Genomic DNA, 20,207 nt, shown 5'->3' on the forward strand with positions numbered 1-20,207 from the left:
CCTCTTTGAGCTTGGACAAATTGCTTAACTTCTCAGCCGTTTCTTCCTCTTTTTTTTTTTTCTTTTCCCCCTCCCTTTTCCCCAGTTGTAAAACATGGATGATAAAATTTACCTGCCCAAAAGGGGCATGGTAAGGATTATTTAATATTTATAAAGTGATTTGTAGATAAGTGCAAAGCATTATGAATAAAGCCCTTTGGAGAAGGAAAATAGATATAAGTACAGTATTGCCAATCACAAGGGTTCACAAATCATGGTCTCTTCCCCCCGTCCCCTGGAAAAAAAGTGAGATTGGCTTAAAATGTGGGTTTTTAAAAAGTATATTTTATATTTGTCTTCTGGTTTTTGAGCCACTAGGCATTGTTTTATTATTATTTTTAGGCCTTATGCAATAAATATGATTAAGGGCCAGCCAAGAATGGAGCCCCATTATGCTAGGTGCTGTACAAACACAAAGTAGCCGACATTTTCAAGCTTTTCTCCAAAATCTCACGGGCTGGAAACTTGCTACTTTTTTTTTTTTTAATAAAGTCTAAGCATCTCACCTAATAACATGACTCCAGAAGCTGGGGCTTCAGTGGAAAACAACAAATCATGAGAATTTCTATGAAATTGTGAAAGGCTTGGCAACACTGTAAGTGCTTTATTATTTTATGACATCATAAAAACCAGACCAGTTGCGTGTCAGGACTCAGTAGTGCTATATTGAATGGACAGAGGTGTGTGTGTGTGTGTGTGTGTTTTGGAGAAATTTACAGGTAGCCTCATTGTTCAAGACATCAATCTTTTCAGTTTTTTGAGCACTCATTATCTTTTTTAAATTTTTTTAAAGAAGGGAATAATAAGAGGATTTGGAGCTTATACATATTGTACCTCCAAAGCAGATGAGTGACTCAGAACCATGCCAAGAAATTTCACTTAGTGAACATTTTGACCTTTGCTCCCAAACCTAGTTGCCGTCTAGAGAAAACACTCTGGGTTTTTTTAATGTTTGACTATTTTTTTTTTAACAGCATCCTTCAGAGAGATGGCCAATGTGCACAGTCTCATTTGACTATTTCATTGTGTGCTGTGGTGGAAAGACATTAGGAGAACGTCACAGAGCCTGTTTGCTTTCTGGATATTGACATTTATGTCTGTTTAATTAACATTTATGTCTGTTTTAAAATGAAAACAGAAGTGGGTAAACAGCGCTCCATCAAAGAAAGTCAGCTCTGCTGCCATTGTCCACTTGTTAAATTTCCAGTCACCTTTGTGCTTCCTCACACCCTTGGGAGGAGGTCTCCAAAATTCAGAAAATGAACGCATTATCCTCTTTCAAAACTATCCTTAAAACTTCCTTTGCTGTGATGCCTACAAAAAAACTTGCCAACAGTTAAACTGTTGGTATGCTGAGACCATGCCTGTCATGCTAACCAATATTGTTTTATTGTTTCTTTGTACTTCCCTGTCTGTCGGCATCCATCTGTTGTCTCTGTTCTTATATATAGATTTTAAGCTTTTTATGACTTTTTAATCTGTTTATACCGTACCTAGCACAATGGGGTCCTAGTCCATGACTAGGGCTCCTAGACACTAAAATAATACAAATAATCAGCACTTGTCCTATATTCATCTGAGGTTCCATTCAGGCTCAGTTTGGTTCAAATGAAAAATAAGCTAGTGAATATCAATTTTGCAATTTAAATAGTTCCCCAGGCATTCCTCAGTGCTCCTCACTTGCAATCTGTTCTCTGTCACTTGGGGGATAACTATGTTGCCAGTGCTATGCTGCTTGGCAAGGAGAAATGGAAGGTGGTGTCAGTGACTAGAGATTAGGGACGGTGGAATTTTGCGTTTGTTACGCAGCAGCTGCCGCAGGTTGTTTCAGCACAAGGGGCAGAGTCCACACGCACAGAATGAACTGGCACTAGTAACAGGAAAAGGGACAGAGCGGGAGAGAGTGAGGAGATAGGAGGCACAAGAAGAAGAGACAGTGACAAGCAATCAGACTGTATCAGATTTTGTGGAAAATCTGACCAAGGAAAAGACGCCTCTGGAATAAGCTGTCTCCTGCGGGCCCGCCCCCACCTTTTTTTTTTTTTTTCCCCCTATCCCAGCCAAACATTGCTGGAAGGAAAGTGTGCGAATGTAAATTACTTCAGTTAATCCTTGCTGTCTCTGCTACAAAGAGGACTCATTTGCCATGGTGAAAGAAAAAGGTAATTTACATGTATTGATATGTCAGCCATGATCGTCTAAGGTTTAAACCTTTCAGTGAAGAGTTAAAGTTGTTGTTGGTTGGCTACTTTTTTCCTGTTTTTATCCTTGTGCCAATAACTGCAGTGAGCTGCATTAAGTATTTCTGCATCTATTTCCCCTGCCGTAGGGTTTGGCTTGCACCTTGTTTCAGGTTGTTTTTTTTCTTGGTAAATGCTTGTTTGTAAATGTTACCTGACTTGCATTTTCTATCTACTGTTTTATTGTGTTTTTATACAATTCCTGGAGTCTTTGCCACCAAATGAGTTACATTAAAAATGTAAATGGAATATTGTCATAGCCAGCAAGCCCTGGACATGAAGGAGCATGTCCTCAGTTTGTTTTTTGTATAGAAATGGGCTGTTTTGTAAAGGATTGTTTTTTGTTGTTGTGTCTGGACTCTGCAAGTTGTAATTGATCATTGTAATTTAATTATCTTAAATCACCCCTTAAAGCTGCTGCTCAAGCAAAAGACAGACTTGGAGTAGGAGAAATCAGGGAGTTGGCCAAGGAGTCGTTCTTTTCAGTAACACAGGTCTGTCTCTCTTGTTGCATTACAGTGATATGAAATATAATCTAAACTCAGATATGACTCATGGATTGGAGGTAATTTTGAAATTTAATATTTTAATAGGTAGATTCATAGGCAGTAACACGAGGCTTAAAGACAATCTCTGCATACCACACAGAGAATCTGTGTAATTTATCTCTGCTTATACATCTCAGTAAAAGCAGGCTGGACAGAATGAAATGTTGGAAAGGGGTGGAAGTGTCAAATTAGGCTAATAATTTAGTAGATTTTTACCTCTGAGGCCTTAGCTGAAAACTGGTTGAGGTGACAAATAAAATGAATTGAGTGACCTTAACCTGGTCTGTCATGGGCATGCCAAACCACTGAACAGTCTGGCATAGTTCTGGTCAATTGACTGTCCCTGCTTAAGTGAAGCCCAAGTCTGGCATCACAAGTATTGTCTGCTGTTCAGGTTTGAGGTATGTTATGTGGGTACTATCAGCCTCTCTTTAGCATTAGGGAGTCACAGATGATATAGTGATCAAATCCCACTTGGGTCAGCTCAGCCCTTCACCCCTTCCAGCAGAGGTAAATGAAGTATGGTGGAGATCACTCTCCTTACAATGTGTATGATAATCAAGTTGGGCCATTTCCAGCACAAATCCAGGTTTTCTCACCCTCCGCCCCCCCACATACAAACTCACTCTCCTGCTGGTAATAGCCCATCCAAAGTGACCACTCTCTTTACAATGTGCATGATAATCAAGGTGGGCCATTTCCAGCACAAATCCAGGTTTTCTCACCCCCCCCCCACACAAACTCACTCTCTTGCTAAGTCATTATGCAAGGTAGCCTATTTCCCCTTGTTTTTTCCTACCCCCTCCCCGCCAGACGTTCTGGTTAAACTTGGATTTATGCTGGAAATGGCCCACCTTGATTATCATACACATTGTAAGGAGAGTGGTCAGTTTGGATGAGCTATTGCCAGCAGGAGAGTGAGTTTGTGGCGGGGGTGGGTGAGAAAACCTGGATTTGTGCTGGAAATGGCCCACCTTGATTATCATACACATTGTAAAGAGAGTGGTCACTTTGGATGAGCTATTATCAGCAGGAGAGTGAGTTTGTGTGTGGGGGGGGGGCGGAGGGTGAGAAAACCTGGATTTGTGCTGGAAATGGCCCACCTTGATTATCATACACATTGTAAGGAGAGTGATCACTTTAGATAAGCTATTACCAGCAGGAGAGTGGGGTGGGAGGAGGTATTGTTTCATGGTCTCTGTGTATATAATGTCTTCTGCAGTTTCCACAGTATGCATCCAATGAAGTGAGCTGTAGCTCACGAAAGCTTATGCTCAAATAAATTGGTTAGTCTCTAAGGTGCCACAAGTACTCCTTTTCTTGATACCTCTCTATTACAGATTGCAAACAGTCAGTAGCCCTGAGTATCTTTCCATATTTCTCCCCATTATTTTTCTGCCGTACTATTTCAGACAAATATTCCCACAACTCCTTCCCCCACTTCATCCAGGACATCAGGAGTTGCCTCTACTTTGGAGCTGATTCAAATGCCACTCTGTAGTGTTGTGCTTGCTTTCGAGATGACATGCTAGTCTAGTGCAGCTGGTACCCTCTCTTCCAGCTTCTGCATGAGTTGTCCTCTCTTTAGCGTGCCTAAAATTCTGCCTGTCTAATGCCTGGGAAACCTAATGGTGGTTCATAAACATGCTGGCCAGGAACTGGAGGGGCTGGTTTCAGCTAGAAAAATGCAATCCCAATTCACTGACGTGCGAACCAGTTAGTAACGGTTTATATAAAATTAGCATGCTTCATTATGTTCACAGTGTAGAATGATTTCAGTGTGTGTCTGGTCAGCTCAGATATGTGCATAGAAAAATATTGAGTCCAGGCTGCTATTCTTCAGTCACCAGATGACGTTGGCAGAATTATGATTGACTAACATTACATTTTTGTCCCTCTGAATGTGCACCTGTCTGCTTCCTTTGATCTAGTTAACTTGACACATTGTTACGCTATTTCATTCAAGAACAACTTGCCCTCACAGTATTCAATAACTGGTAAAATAACTTATGTGTGCTTCTCAGTCAGTATCTGCTTTTCAGAATATCCACTGTCACGCCGCAACTTAAAATCCCTACTGTGGAGTGTAACTAGTGTATTAGTTTTGAATCCAGTTTAGTAATATATTTTTCTAGCTAGGAGCTGGCCTATAGAACTAGACTAAGTGTTACAATGTTGAGGTTTGAGACTGAATTTTGAACTTGAGGTCAAGATCCTCAGCTGGTATAAAATGGCCTAGCTCCAATTAGAGCAATGTCAATTCACAGCAGCTGAGGATTTGCCCTGAGGCTTGATGTTTTGGCCAATAGATTCTGGGAGTATCCACGGGTACAACTCCCATTCTTACTTGAATGGTAAATGCCAAAAGATGAAGGGAGGAGTTGACCCTGATGGTATTTTAACTTACGATCCCTATGGGAAGTTATGTGGGATCACATGTCGGGAAGACTCAGGGGAATGGAGCTATGCCTTGATAGGCCAGAGTTGTCCTCTGGAATGACAGTGCTTGATTGAAAAGATGGAAGTTTGATGGAGACTTTAACCCTCAAGTGCCCAACTCTTCAGCCTTAAGGTTTGTGCCTGTCCTGCAGGAGGTCCCTCTGGGTCTCTCTGTGTAATGGTAGGCACAGGTGTCTGGAGGGCTCGGGATGCCTTAAGCTGGGGGTGGAGTGTGTGTGTCAGGGAGTCCCAGCCAACCAAGCATCACAGAAAAAATCAATATATTTCAGCAAAACTTTAATAAAATTTCCATTTGCAATTTACCCTTTTTGTCTCTTAAAATATTGCAGGGAAATATGCAGTGCCCTATTAGTTGAGGTGTTGCCAAGTTAATTCATTAAGTTCATGGTCAAGAAACTTCCTTGAGGCTGACTGTGTCCCCAGTCCTGCCTTCTTTTCTATCCACATCTCCCATTGCAGTTATTTATGCCAGTACCAGAACTGAAGCACTTTAGATGAGATTACTCTTGAAGACCACTCAAACTTCAGCTTGTACATGAAAAGCATCTTCTTGGTCACTTAACAGTTTTCCTTGCATGGAACAAGGTCAAGGTTACAGAACAATGTGTCCATTTAGTCATTCTTGAGTGAACCTCTCTGGTGACAGGTTTTGCCACCTTCACCACCCTCTGAGTGTAATCATGAGTACCTAGCACTCTTAGACTGGGTCTCCAGGCTGCAGCCTTCTAGTTTACCAACCATGATAAGAAGACAAGCCCAGTTGTGTTTGGCACCTGTTACCCATTTTCCTCCAGGAACCTGTGACCACCAACTGATTTACAGTAACTCAAAAACAGCTTCTTCAAAACAAAATATTTATTCACCCACAACTCCATAGCAAGCAGAGACAAGGGATAAAACCACAAAATGCCTATATATGAGGTCTTGCATACACTTTATTCTTTCCTTGCAAGTTTTGGGTATGTTCCACTCAACCCAGTCATCCCTATTCCTGTCCTGGGAGAGAGACAGTCCCTGCAGCATCCTCTGTATTCCTCAGAAATTCACCTCCATCTGCTGCTTGCTCACTTTCTCCCCCCCCCCCCCCCCCGTTTCTTGTCTCTGCAGGGTTTTTAGTGGTTTAGTGTTCCTTTGTTCCTACGCCCTGATCTGGGAAGAATAAGTCTTGCTATGCTGGCTGGAGCATTTCCCAATTAATAACTCCCCCATTGTTTCTCAAGGAACCGTGGTATTCTCTCTGGTTGTACCTTGTAATATTTTCCTGTTTGTTTTCCCCATCAGCTTCCTTCAATTTAATTCCATGCAGTCAGGCAGTATAATATCAAACAGTAAAATGAGTTGCATATGATGTTAAGAAAAAATAATACAAATAGCTTCCTCCTCCACAAGCACATTTTATACCTGTACTCCAGGGACTTTCCAGGTGTAATTCATAAGTTGATTAATGGATTCCAAGGCCAGAAGGAACAACGATTGTCGTCATCTTGTCTGACCTCCTATGTAACACAGGCCATAGAATTTACCCAAAATAATCCCTAGAGCAGATCTTTTAGGAAAACAGCCAATCTTGATTTAAAAATTGTCACTGATGCAGAATCCACCATGACCCTGGGTAAATTGTTCGAGTGGTTAATTACCCTCACTGTTAAAAATGTACACCCTCTTTCCAGTCTGAATTTGTCTACCTTCAGACTGCATTGAAGAGACCATTATTAAATATTTGCTCCCCATGTAGATACTTACAGATTGTAATCAAGTCACCACTGCACCTTCTCTTTGTTAAGCTAAATAGATACACTCAAAGAGCTCAATCACAATCGAGATGTTGGTTTTGAGTTATGGATATGGGTCCTGCCTCTTGGTCCTTTTTCTCCACCCAAACAGCCAGGGTGATTGCAGCCAGGGTGTCGTCACTGACAGTTCAATAGTTGGATGTTTTGTGGGTGAACAGTCTCAGTTTAGTCTCGACTCTGGAGCTTGCATCCCCAGTTGATCTGGCAGACTCTGATTTGGTTGAGGTTTGAGGAACTATATTTTCTTTTTCACTTGTGGTTTATGCTGTGTCAAATTTAGGCCTGTTTTAATCTGTGGGTTTTGGGTTTGGTTTTTTATGTTGCTGGATCTGCTCATGGAGGTCTCAATAGACACATTTTATAAATATGTGAAACTAATGTATGTGAAAAGGTGGTCTTATGGTTAATGTAGTATACTGAGAGATGAGGGTTCAATGTCTGGCTCTTTGATAGATTTCCTGTTCTTGGGGGAAGTCACTTAATTGGTCTGTCTGCCTTCAGTGGCTCATCCGGCTATTCTCCTCCTTTGGATATTAACACTTCCTTTGTCTGTTTTGTGTATAAGAATTTTCTTTGGGGCAGAGAATTACTCTTACTGAGTGTGTGTGAGCAAAGAGAGATACCACCACCACTTATAATGGTAACTATACCCTAACATAACAGACATCACTTCAAACACTGTAATACCTTACCAACCGTTAAAAAGTAACGTAAAAGAATGACAGTTGTGTTTGTGTGTGTGTGTGTCTCTCTCGCCTTATGGCTTTATCCTTTTAAAATACTATATTTAAAATTTCAGCTCTGATGGACAGCATTACGTGTTTTCTTAAACTTTTACTTTTATAGGACCGATTTCACACTGTAGGATAAATATTACCATCCTGAGAATGGGGCAACAGGCTTTGTACCGTCCTGACACGTTTGATGGATTCCCATGTTTTCTGTAGTGGCATGCCAGCCATTCTCTTGCATCCCAGCTATATGCTAAAGGGAGCTTGAGCAGATGCTGTGGAGAGAGATGTAGGGAAACCGCCATTTACATCAAGAAATTTGGAGTTGTGTTTGGACTAGTGGGAGGGGATGACATAAAGGTTTTAGTAATTGCAATTGAGACACCTACATTCATGTGTTCGGGTACAGTAATCTGCACTCTCTTCACTTTGGTTGGATTGACACTTGGATGACACTTGAAAAAACTAAGGGCTTTATACATCCCTTGGCATTTCTTAAAAGACTAAAGTTTCAGGAAAGTGAATTTCTTCTTTTGTTTAAAATCAGTAATTAAAACAAAATTAAACGGCTGCTAAGAAATACTTTTCTAAGGGTAGCTAAGATCTCTGGTATGAGAACTTATTAGTTCAGACCATCTTAGGCCTGTCAAGCATAGGGTAGTCAGGAGTTGTTTTTAGGATCAGTGCAAATCAGAAGAGGGAGGGTCTGTAGGGTGACACTGAATGGCACTGGCTGTGTTTAGTTCCCTTGGAGGAGAGAGTTGGAGTTTTTGTTTTTTGTCTGTGGTCAGTAGCAATCCATATAGAATCCCTTTGCTATAATTAATATGAAAGGCTGCTCTCTATCTGAAAAACACTGCACTGACCGTGTCGGTATCCCATTAAGTATGATTAGTCCTTACCCATTTGTTGATCCTGGGGATCTCCCGTGCTTATTTTGGGCCTGGTTGAGGTAAGCACATGCTTAAGCCCATCTTTGTTCAAAACAGCATGTATTTAAGTCTCATTGACCTCCGTGGGCTTTAAATTAATCACATGCAATCCTGTGCTATGCCTGTGCTATCCTGATTGGGGGGGGGGTGTATGTGATTTTTGCCTGTTTGTGTAGTTATAATGTTTTTGCTACTGCCTGCCCTCATTGTTACACATATTTAGAACATTAGCTGTATCCTTGTGTAACTGATGGAGATGATACAAATAATAGGTGGCACTTATATGGCACTAATCGTACAGTGCTATAAACAGGAACAGTTTATTCTTCCCGCCATCCCAGTGATGCACATAATCCTATATTACTGTCTCCATTGTACAGAAGGGGAAAAGCAAGGCAGGGAGGTAAGTGACTTGCTCAAGGCTAAGAAGTTGGGATCAAACTATATAACATCAACCATTTATAAATGAAATGCTTTTTTAAAATTTATTTTTCTGGGTATAAATCCTCATTACACAATAGTGTGTGTGCATGGTCTAATTGTCATGGTACTGAAAACAGCATGGACAACAGGCTGGCCGGCCAGATGTGTTGGTGTTCCCAGTGCTGCTCACTTCAGTTCAGCATCACTAATGTTCTAGTAACCCACTCCAGGGAGTCTGTGAGTTGATATCTGAACCTAGAGCCTGGTGCACATCAGAGGTTTATTTTGTTTGTTACTAATAGCATCTAGGGGACTTACGCTGTTAGCTCAAGCAGAAGCAGGTTCTTTCTGCACTTAGCTCTGAAGATCCAGCATTCAAATCTCTCTCCTGCTTCAAGTAGGGTTCATTATATTACAAATAATGCCAATTTTTAAAAAAAGTTCCTAGTATAGATAAGGAGTTACAGAGATCTATAACTTATTTATTTAGTATTGAAGAACCACAAAACAAAAGTTGATATGACAGCACGATTTATGAATTAGAGAAGCAGAAGTTGGTGTATTTTCTCCCCCCTTCCCTCCCCCCCCTTTGTACTAGGTCATTTCCAAGAAACATCAATTTATTTGGTAGTCTGCTTTCTCAGCAGTCATCAGTATTTTCTCAGCATTTGTGTATTTAAAACATCTCACTAAAAACGAATGTGCTCTTTGGAGTCGGTGATATTTATTGCGGAAATGATATTGCATGTTAAGGTCTTGACTTTTACTTTGCAAATGTGCAAAAGATCCATGTTTCAGGAAGGGCTGTTCATATGGCAGGGCCTGTAGAGTAAGCGTATGCCCTCATCAGTGTTTCACACAGGAGATGGCTGCTAGGGGCAGTAGCCCATCAGGGGGTTATGTTGTTATCCTAGAATCATAGCAGTCTAGGAGTGGAAGGGACCTCAGTAGGTCATCTAGTCCAGTCTCCTGCACTCAAGGCAGGCCTATGTAATAACTAGACCATCCCTGACAGGTGTTTTTGACATGTTTTTAAAAACCTCCAGTGATGGAAATTCCCCCTCCTACCCCACACCTGGCAATTTATTCCAATGCTTAACTACCTTCATGTCCAACCTAAACCTTCCTTGCTGCAATTTAAGCCCGTTGTTTCTTGGCCTGTTCTCAGAGGTTAACAAGGAGAATTTTTCTCCTTCCTCCTTGTAACAACCTTTTATTTACTTGAAAACTGTTTTGTCCCCTCTGTCTTCTTGTCTCCAGACTATACAAACCCATTTTTTTCAATCTTTCCTCATAAGTCATGTTTTCTAGAACTTTAATCATTTTGTCGATCTTCTCTGGATTTTCTCCAATTTGTCCACATCTTTCCTGAAATATGTTGCCTAGAACTGGACACAATACTCCAGGTGAGGCTTTATCAGCATGGAGTAGACTCGAAGAATTAATGCTTGTGTCTTGCTTACAACACTCCTGCTAATACATCCCAGAATGTTTGCTTTCCTCCCCCCCACCCCCATTGCTACCCCTTTGGCTCATTTAGCTTGTGATCCACTATGACCCCAGAACCTTTTCCACAGCACTCCTTCCCAGGCAGTCATTTCCCATTTTTTGTGTGTGCAGTTAATTGTTCCTTCCTAAGTGGAGTACTTGGCATTTGTCCTTATTGAATTGCATCCTATTTACTTCAGATCATTTGTCCAGATCATTCTGAATTTTAATCCTATCTTCCAAAGCACTTGCAACCCCTCCCAGCTTGGTATAGTCTGACACTGAGGCTAAATCCTGAGAGAGAGATTGGAGCTGAGGGGTAAGAACCTAGATGGACAGATAAATCCACGTATTGTGTGACCGTGTGCCTGGGATGGACCACGCTGAGAATGAGGCATTCAGGGCAGACTGCATGAAACAGGGCAGACAATCTCCAAAAACTCGTGATTTATTCTATAATTAGATTCACCAAACCAGTATCAGAAAAACTTCGGTAGCACCACACTGGTTAACAAGAAGCCAAACAGAGTCCTCTTAAGGCATTCCATTCCTTGGCTCCCATTCAGACAAACAGATCTAATATAGTGAGGGGTTACTGAAAACCCAATTCACTATATGTGAGGTTCTACTAATCCCAAAGGATCAGACACTTATTCCAGGTCAATATGTATCTCAGATCTTATCCAAGTATCATGCTGTCAGCCAATCCTTACTAAACTAACTAAAGATTTCTTAATAGAAGAACGGAAGAGAGTAACTGAATGGTTAAGGAATCATATACATACAAGTGATTTTCAGTGTTCCTAGATCAGGATCATAGCAGTGATGGAATAGGCTGCTGGCTTGCAAAAGTCTCTCTGGTAACTTCCAAAAGATTGGAAGGTTCCCAATCCATAGTTCAAAATACTCCTTTTAGTTGTAAATTCACAGTCCAGAGAATTGGAGGAGTAATGAGGCAAAATGGCAATGTCTCAGGTGTCTCTTGTATCTTCTTCCACGTGCATGGAAATTTAATGTCCCAAACAAAGCCCACAGCCCTTGTGTATGGAAAGTTACTGACAAAGATGGAATCCAAGGTCACATGTCCACATCACATGCCCTTATATGTTTTGCTGAATCACAGGGGTGGCCATTGGCTCACTTGCTGTCCAGAGGAAGACTCAGTGAAGAGCTGATCTCCCTTACTAGCCCATCACCAACTGAATGGTCTGTGCACAACTAAATGGTTCATCAACGCTGGGCTGGCTAGATGGGATGTAAAATTACCTTGTGGGTGTCACATAAGAACAAAACACGTGAGAGATACAAATGGATATTTGCTATGTATAACTTCAGATACAAAGATGGTACATGCATATAAAGAGGATTATCATGTTTAGCAGATGACAACTTTTCCGTTGATACCTTACATGAGACACTTTGTATCAAATTTAGTGCTATTGTGCCACAGTAGTAGCAACAATGCTATAAATGGTCATCTTCAGTAATACAGCATCACATCGTGGGCCCAGCTTTGCTGTTTGGGAAATGGTGGTGTAGCTGACAACTGCCATTGCCTCTTTAAGAGGCTTAAAATGAGGCCTTTAATGGGGTTGTTGGTTGTCGTGGGGCAGAATTTGACCCAGAAATATTTTCTTTTGGTGAGGAAAAATACCTTTTTCAGTTAGGTAGGTTTTTTGGGGAGGGGGGGGAGTGTTTTTTTTTAATAGACATTCTTATCTATTTCTGTGCAAAATTTCTCCCCTGTTGATGCATGTATTAAATTGTGTCAATGACATGTCAGCACAAAGATATTGTAACACAGGTGGAAGGCCATTGGGCTAAGGAAATGTTCACCTCAGAAATCTCACTTCAATACTCGTGCTTAAAGTTTTATGTTTCATGTTTCTAAGTACCTTTTTATGCACCTTTCAATCTCTGAAATTCTTTCATAGCTATTTTGGAAGCTTAAAAAGAAAAGCTTAAATGCTTAAACTGTAATTTAAATTTGCTGCCTTTGAAGGCAGGAAACTAAGTGTGGATACAGTTGTTGTTGATGTGGCTAAGAAGCCATGGCTTGTTTCTCTGTGTTTTGTTTTACACCTGAGTGCTCACATCTTTCATTGGGAGGTTAGAATTTTCATTCTCTTCGGGAAAAGCAATGGCATTTTCTGCTAACATCAGCACTTTCAACTTTCTTGCTTTTGTGCATCCACTCAAGATTTCAAATGAACAATTTCTACATCTGTCCTTTTATTCATCACTTTGTATAATATTTATGTATGGACATTATGTGACTCTCACTCAGGATGTTGGTTGGAGCTATTTACTTTTTGATCACTTTGTCTTACATTTTTGTTTAGATGACTGATTTGAAATAATTGTGGGTCTTTCTGTGTAGCAGTCTTTTAAAGGAGTTTTATCTAGTGATACTCAGAACCTATCTACATGACTTTTTTGTTTGCTAGCTGCTCGAGCTGTTTGGGTGTTGTGAGGAATACATGTATGCTGGCTTTAACTGAAATGGAAGTCTTGAAGAATGGGATTGATTGCCTCTAAATACTGTCTTTTTTTAATCAACTGTATGCAGAGAATTGTGTGTTTAGTGAGAGGAAGACAAAGGAGAATATAAGGGTGCTGAGACAGGCTTTTATTGAATTAGTACTACACAGTCTGGATTCATATTTCAGCTTTTCACCCAGATTGTGTCACGAAGAGTTCAGTGAAAACTACCAAGTCCCTCCGTGTCCTAATGCTAAGATGTAGCATCACACTAAATTCAGTTTATGCTCCTGCCCTTTGGTTCAATAACTGTTTATCTTGTAACAAATCTACTAGAAATTGTGTTGAGTTTTTCATTCAAACATTGGCTCAGTTGAGTTAACTTTGAGTCGATATCATCTGTTTCATAGCAAGCCTTGGCTTGCAACATACTTTCAGTAAGATCAGTGCCTTTGTATTAGTGATAGTGGTTTTAAAAAAATAAAAACTGCCTTTAGCTTTTCATTGATTTGGCTTCAGGCACTACATGTGAACATACTGCATTGACTGTGTAGTTCTCTAGTTTGTTAGCTGTTTTATGGAAAAGATTCTTGTTTTTCTCCAGCATTGACTAACATATGTGAAGTATAAATACTGTAACTACCTGAAGTATCTGTATTTACAAGACAAGCCACACTGTAGAATGCACAATTTGGTCACCAGGTTAGACGTTTTCTTAGGAGACACTTCAGGCATTTGTCTTGTAACTAAAACTGTGTGGCCAACAACAGTGAAATTCCATCATTAATTAAATGAATTCATTAATTAAATGAAGCTCAGGGCTATGCGATCATTTCAAGGTATGTCTTTCAGCAGCGAATAGAGTACATACCTACGTAGCCCCTCTGGCAGGGGTATAAACAGCAGCGTAGGTGTGAGGCACAATTTAGGCAAGAGGAGTAAATACACACCTGAAGGGTGTAGGTATGATAACCTACACAGCGCTGCTTGCACAAGCCGTGCCTCCCTGTCTACGTGGCTGTTTTTACCAGTGTAGTGTCCCAGTGCTGGAGCCTTTCTCCTCTGCAGGGCAGCTCCTCACTGTGGATCCCTGCCCTGCCTCGGGGAAAGGCACCCGTAGCAGGGAGGCAGCAGAAAGAGGCTGAGCCTTTCCCTGCTGCCTCCCCCTGCCAGAGCCTTTCACTGACACTGTAGCTACACACCACAGTGTGGACACCGTGTGCTTTTCACTGTGTGGTGAGGAGCGACATGTACGCTGTATGCCACCACAAGTGGTGTGTAGTGTTGATATAGCTTCAGTGAACTAGGAAAGTTTTCACTAGGGGGCCACTTTCTCAGCTGGTGTAAATCTGAAAATTGATACCAGCACTGGATCTGGACCATGGTCCTCATAAGCTGTATGTTATGATAGATTGCATAAGCATATTACACGACTCAGTTTTCGCTCTGCAGTGTATTTGCATCTTAAAGCATGGGGAACTACCTGTATTAATATCAATAAGACTTAGGGGTAGAATTATCATAAATGTCTTGTCCCACTGAAAGTCAATAGGACTTTGTATTTCTATGTCACTACTCATATACTTTTGACAATCCCCCACTAAAGACTAGCATCTTCAATAGAGTTAGTTCAGATTTACACCAGTATAAGTGGGATCAGAATCTGGCCTGTAAGCCCCTGTGTGGCCAGATGAGCAAACACCCCATACTGAATATACCTAATTTTCTTAATCTTTTGCAAATCATTTATCAAAAACACCATTGAACTTGTCAAGCAAATTACGCCAGTCACTACACGCACATATGTCATGTTTTTATAAATATTATATAATGGGGTTTAAAATGGGATCAAATGAGTGCTGGGATCAAATAACTGACTTCACTGGAAGGACTCACATGCTTAAAATTTAGCATGTGCAAAAGTCTCTTCGGGCTGAGGCCTAAGACCCTCATTCCACAAGCTGTTGCATGTGGTGGTGTTTGCAGCATAAAGGCCTTAAAAGACACAAGAGGGAAGAAAAGAGGGTGGGGGATGGGTTGTGGGATACAAAGTGGTCAGAGAGAAAATTAACACTTCTTGTTCCATATTTTTAAGATTCAATCAGTATTTAATTTTGGCTAATATATTTTTGTAGAATTATTTATCCCCCTTGACTTTTTACTATTACTGGTGCATTTGATGTACACTTTTTTTTTTTTTTTGCTTTTGATAGTAATGAACACCAGAGTCTTTTCAGTTTATTCTACCTTTGCTTTACTCTTTATTTAAAGTTACAGCTCACCCCGGTTTTATCCTTGTGATGTGTATACACACATATATATTATTGATAATTGTTTTTTTTTAAAGTGTATTTAATCCTAGAGTTTTCAAAATAATTAAGAAGTATGCAGAAGTCTTTTCATCCAACTTTTTCATATAAATTAACAGCTGGGTAGACTGATAAAAGCTATCCACAACTACCTATGTTCTTTTCTTTTCTTTTTTTTTCCTTTATAAACTCTCCCAACCTACCATTCTAGCTATCGATGCCTCTTTATCATTATTATCTTCAAGGCCTTGTTTTTCCTTTCGAAAGAGTCTGTTTCTTGGGAGTACAGTACAGATGAGATAATTAAGAACAAACACATCTCTGGGGTGGAGATGTGCTGACATGCAATGTACTGGCTACTATTTAGGTAATGGGCAGAAGTATCTCAGTTGCTATAGTCTCTGCAATGAGTGGAGAGAGAGTGAGTCAAAACAAAAACAACGAGGAGTCCTTGTGGCACCTTCGAGACTAACAATTTGCTTTGGGCATAAGCTTATGTGGGCTAGAACCCACTTCATCGGATGCATGGAGTGACAACACAGGAGCAGGTATAAATACATGAAAGGCTGCGGGGTTGCTTTACCAAGTGTGAGGTCATTCTAACGAGATAAATCAATTAACAGCAGGATACCAAGGGACGAAAAATAACTTTTGAAGTGGTAAGAGAGTGGCCCATTACAGACAGTTGACCAGAAGGTGTGAATAACAGTAGGGAGAAATTAGTATTGAATAAATGGACACAAATCAGATATTAGGAATGGCAATATACAAAAACCTGTAGGAGAACACTTCAACCTCCCTGGGCACACAATAGCAGATTTAAAGGTAGCCATCCTGCAGCAAAAAAAGTCAGGACCAGACTTCAAAGAGAAACTGCTGAGCTTCAGTTCATTTGCAAATTTGACACCATTAGCTCAGGATTAAACAAAGACTGTGACTGGCTCGCCAACTACAAAAGCAGTTTCTTCTCCCTTGGTGTTCACACCTCAACTGCTAGAAGAGGGCCTCATCCTGTTATCCCTAGGCTGATTCTTGCTTGATATTTATACCTGCCTCTGGAAATTTCCACTACATGCATCCAACGAAGTGGGTATTCACACACAAAAGCTTATGCTCCAATACGTCTGTTAGTCTATAAGGTGCCACAGGACTCTTTGCTCCTGGTATTGCGGAAGTTAAGTTTAGGTTTTGTAATGACCCAACCACTCCCAGTCTCTATTTAGGCCTAATCTGATGGTATCCAGTTTGCAAATTAATTCCAGTTGTGCAGCTTCACATTGGAGTCTGTTTTTGAAGTTTTTTGTTGAAGAATTGCCACTTTTATTATTTTTCCTCCCTTGGTATCCTGCTGTTAATTGATTTATCTCATTAGACTGACCTCACACTTGGTAAACTGACCCCCATCCTTTCATGTATTTATACCTGCTCCTGTATTTTCCATGAATCCGATGAAGTGGGTTCTAGCCCACGAAAGCTTATGCCCAAATAAATTTGTTAGTCGCTAAGATGCCACAAGGACTCCTCGTTGTTTTTGTTGATACAGACTATAACACAGCTACCACGCTGAGTCAAAACAGAACAATCAGTTTTTATGCTGTGATCATGCCCATAAGTCACCTCTCTAGCTATCGATAGAAGCCTTGAGAATAGATAACTTAGGTGCATTTCATTAATTCTAGTGGGAAAACTGAGACTGACAGAACATGTGTTATGGCATTAATGAGAAAAAGTGCTAGTTATTCTCAAGTCCCTTTTTCCGTTTGGGAAATATGGTCACCAAATTGGTCACCAAACTAAACGTTGCCAAATTTATTCCCAACCCTTTTTTGCTAAGGAATTGACAAGTTTCCTTTTACAGGACTAGGCTAGAATAGACACGACTTGTGCCTCCCATATCTAGATGGGTAACTCAAATGACTCACCTCATTCTCTACTTTGGCATATGCTACATGATTGCCAGAAACTGGGAGTGGACACAGGTGATGAATCACTTGGTGTTGAGTTAAAGGCTTCCTTTCTCTATAAAGAAAGCTGTTTTTCCTCTGATTCCAAGTTTTGAAGTCAAGTTTTATAAATGTGGCACAATACGTCATGTACTGTATTAAGGGCTTGTTTTGTTTCATAAAAATACATTTTATCTGCTATTTTGTGTTTAAATTCTAGTTACCATCCTAATGCAGCTTGACACAAATCCTGAACAAAATTAATATTTAGTAAATAAGCCATATATCAGTCACCATTTTCTAACCTACTAAAAATGTACAGTTAATAAAATTATATATTAAGCTATATAATTGCTTAAATAAATGTATGTAGTTATAGTGTACCCGTCTAGGTAGCGCACATTCCAGATCTAGTGTGAAGGCTCTGTTTAGTTGTAAATCAACATGTTTTAGCTGTTACAGCAACCAATGAGAGTGCACCATTTTTTAGGAAAATAAATGAACTACCAATACAAACGTTGATTAAAATCGAGGCTTTCCTTTAGGTAACTTAAATCCTTATTTAAATCAATCCACCTTGCTTTGCAGACTGGAAGAGTGTGACTCTGTTTCCTGCCTGCCAGGCTGAGTCTGCCAATGTGCAAATATGTCTGAATCTGGAAAATGACCAAGTGCTAATGAGGCTCAGACAAAATACTTTCAATACTTTCTAAAGCACAGCGGGTCCAGATCCTGCTTCCCTTTAATTGCAGTTTTGCCATTGACTTCAGTGGGGAGCAGGATTGGGCCCAGTGTGTTTGCTGTGACCTCAGCTTTAGAGCATCCTCCTAGTGAGACATTTCCCAGAAGCGTCTCTCTGATTTGTGGTAAAGAGCCAAGCTCTTCTGTGGTTTGCAGCAGATATGGAGCTCTGCCAGCAGAACCTGCAGTTGAGTCAGCATTCATCAGCATGGTTCTTTGGTTTCCAAAACAGTCTTGCATTAGGAGCAAGGTTCAGGCACAGAAATATCGAGTGGCTGCCGTTTTTGTTTTCTTTTTTCAGGTTTTTTTTTTATCTTAGAAATGTTACTGTTCAAGTAATGGCTGTAATTTCCACTTGGGGTAGAGTGTGCTAAACAGTGACTGTCCTTGGCTAAGACAGTGATACACACAATGGCCATTGCCCTTTTTGTCACAGGAGCTGCTTTTCAGAAGGCAGCAGTGACATTACAGATTTAAAACTCCCACAAGAAATGTCCCTTTATTTTAGGAATGTTAGGGTGACCATATTTCCCAAAGGGAAAATGGGACACCCCACGGGGCTGGCCTCAGCTATTTGCCCGAGCCTGCCGGCCCAGCTGCTCGCCTGAATCTCTCCTCCCCCCCGCCCGCCCCTTCGAGGCTGTTTCTGGTCACTCGAACCCTGCCTGCCCTCCGCATGCTGGAACCCATTTTTCTTCCCCTCCCCTGATGGAGCCCTGTTTCCTCCCCCCACCCCCGCCCCGTGCAGGACTGGCATCACTGCTAACCTCTTCACATTCCCTCGCACCGCACCCCTAGGGCGACCATATTTCCCAAAAGGGAAAATGGGACACAGCCTGGGCTAGCCCAACGACCCTCCTCCCCAACCCAGGGCTAGCGTCAGCAGTTGGCCTGAGCTGCACCCATGTGGGGCTGGCCCGTCCCACTCTCCCCAATCCCCCTCCCTCCTCGGCCCGAAACGCTCACCCACCAGGCCCACGCAGAGCCTGCCCGAGCCACCTGCCTGTGTGGGGCCAGCCTGTACCGCTCACACCCTCAGCCCATGCTCTCATCTGAGCCCTCCCTCCCCCCCGCGTGGGCTGGCATTGCCCTTCTGTTCCCCCACATGTTCCTCTATTCCCCGCTAGGGGTTGCCTCCTACCCCACTTTTTTTGGCAAAATTGGGCATTTGTCCCGTTTGCTCTTGCCAACTGATCATCACCAAAAAAGTTGGAATGGCCAGGACAGGGCTTAAAAAAGGGACTGCCCCACCAAAACAGGACATATGGTCACCCTAAGGAACGTGCTTTAGTCAAGTGGAAGTTGTGTTATCAGTCTCTGTCTTTGGAACAGTGTGTTGGGAGATGGGCATTGCCACTTCTTTTAAATTAAATTTGAATTAAATTCTCATAGAGCCGACTTTAATATTACTTGCAAAGGGCTGGATTCTGAACTGAGTTACTCTGTTGCAAATCTAGACCAGTGGAATTACTCCAGATTTAGGCTAGTGTAGCACAGATACAAAATGCAATAAAATATACCAGATCATGACTAAGATGAGGTTTCCTTAAAGAATAGCAGGTGGCTGGAAAATGCACCCAGCTAGTGAGGTAAAGCAAGACTCCAAACACCAAGTGGTTGCAGCACTGGAGGATTCTTGTCTCCTCAAATAACTGTGGGACCTGATGTGTGTTTCCACTTAAAAATGGTGTAACTGATTTTTCTGAGTAGGAAAAAAGAGCCCAGGTAAAGGGGGCAGCGGGACGGTTGTGTGTCCTGTTCATAGCATGGACACTCAAAGGGCTAAGTGAGCTATTTGACAGACAGTGTACCTATGTGGCTTGTTGACTTAGTGGAATCCTGTACTAAACTAAGGGACAATGTCTTAATTAACTTGGTTTGTTAAAAAGCCCAGGAACTTAAATTCATTTTGTCTTGGACAGTTCTTCTGCACATAATTTTGGCTTCAAATTTGGTTCTTTATAAAGGAAATGGCCCTGTTGCTGTTTCCAGCACACAATTTAACTTCCAAAATTGTATCTGCCCTACAAACTAACAAGAAACATCATTGAAAATTTGTTTTGGTGATCTCTTGTTTGC

General features: G+C 41.2%; 1 protein-coding gene across 8 annotated transcripts in view; it reads left to right on the plus strand.

The window, feature by feature from the left end:
• The window catches only part of ABLIM1 (actin binding LIM protein 1), a 321,669-nt gene that overhangs the window by 116,446 nt on the left and 185,016 nt on the right, over nt 1-20,207 (plus strand). For 6 of the 8 annotated variants that reach the window (XM_084634874.1, XM_084634871.1, XM_084634867.1 and 3 more), the window contains exon 1: nt 2,111-2,201. The exons of the other annotated variants lie outside the window; for them this stretch is intronic. In XM_084634874.1, coding sequence (XP_084491000.1) covers nt 2,186-2,201 — 16 coding nt within the window. In that variant the 5' untranslated portion in view covers nt 2,111-2,185. Of the gene's footprint in view, nt 1-2,110; nt 2,202-20,207 lie in introns of those variants that run through there. 8 annotated transcript variants of the gene reach the window in all.

Source organism: Lepidochelys olivacea, assembly GCF_965140295.1.
Source record: "Lepidochelys olivacea isolate rLepOli2 genome assembly, chromosome: 7".
Taxonomy (NCBI): Eukaryota; Metazoa; Chordata; order Testudines; family Cheloniidae; genus Lepidochelys; species Lepidochelys olivacea.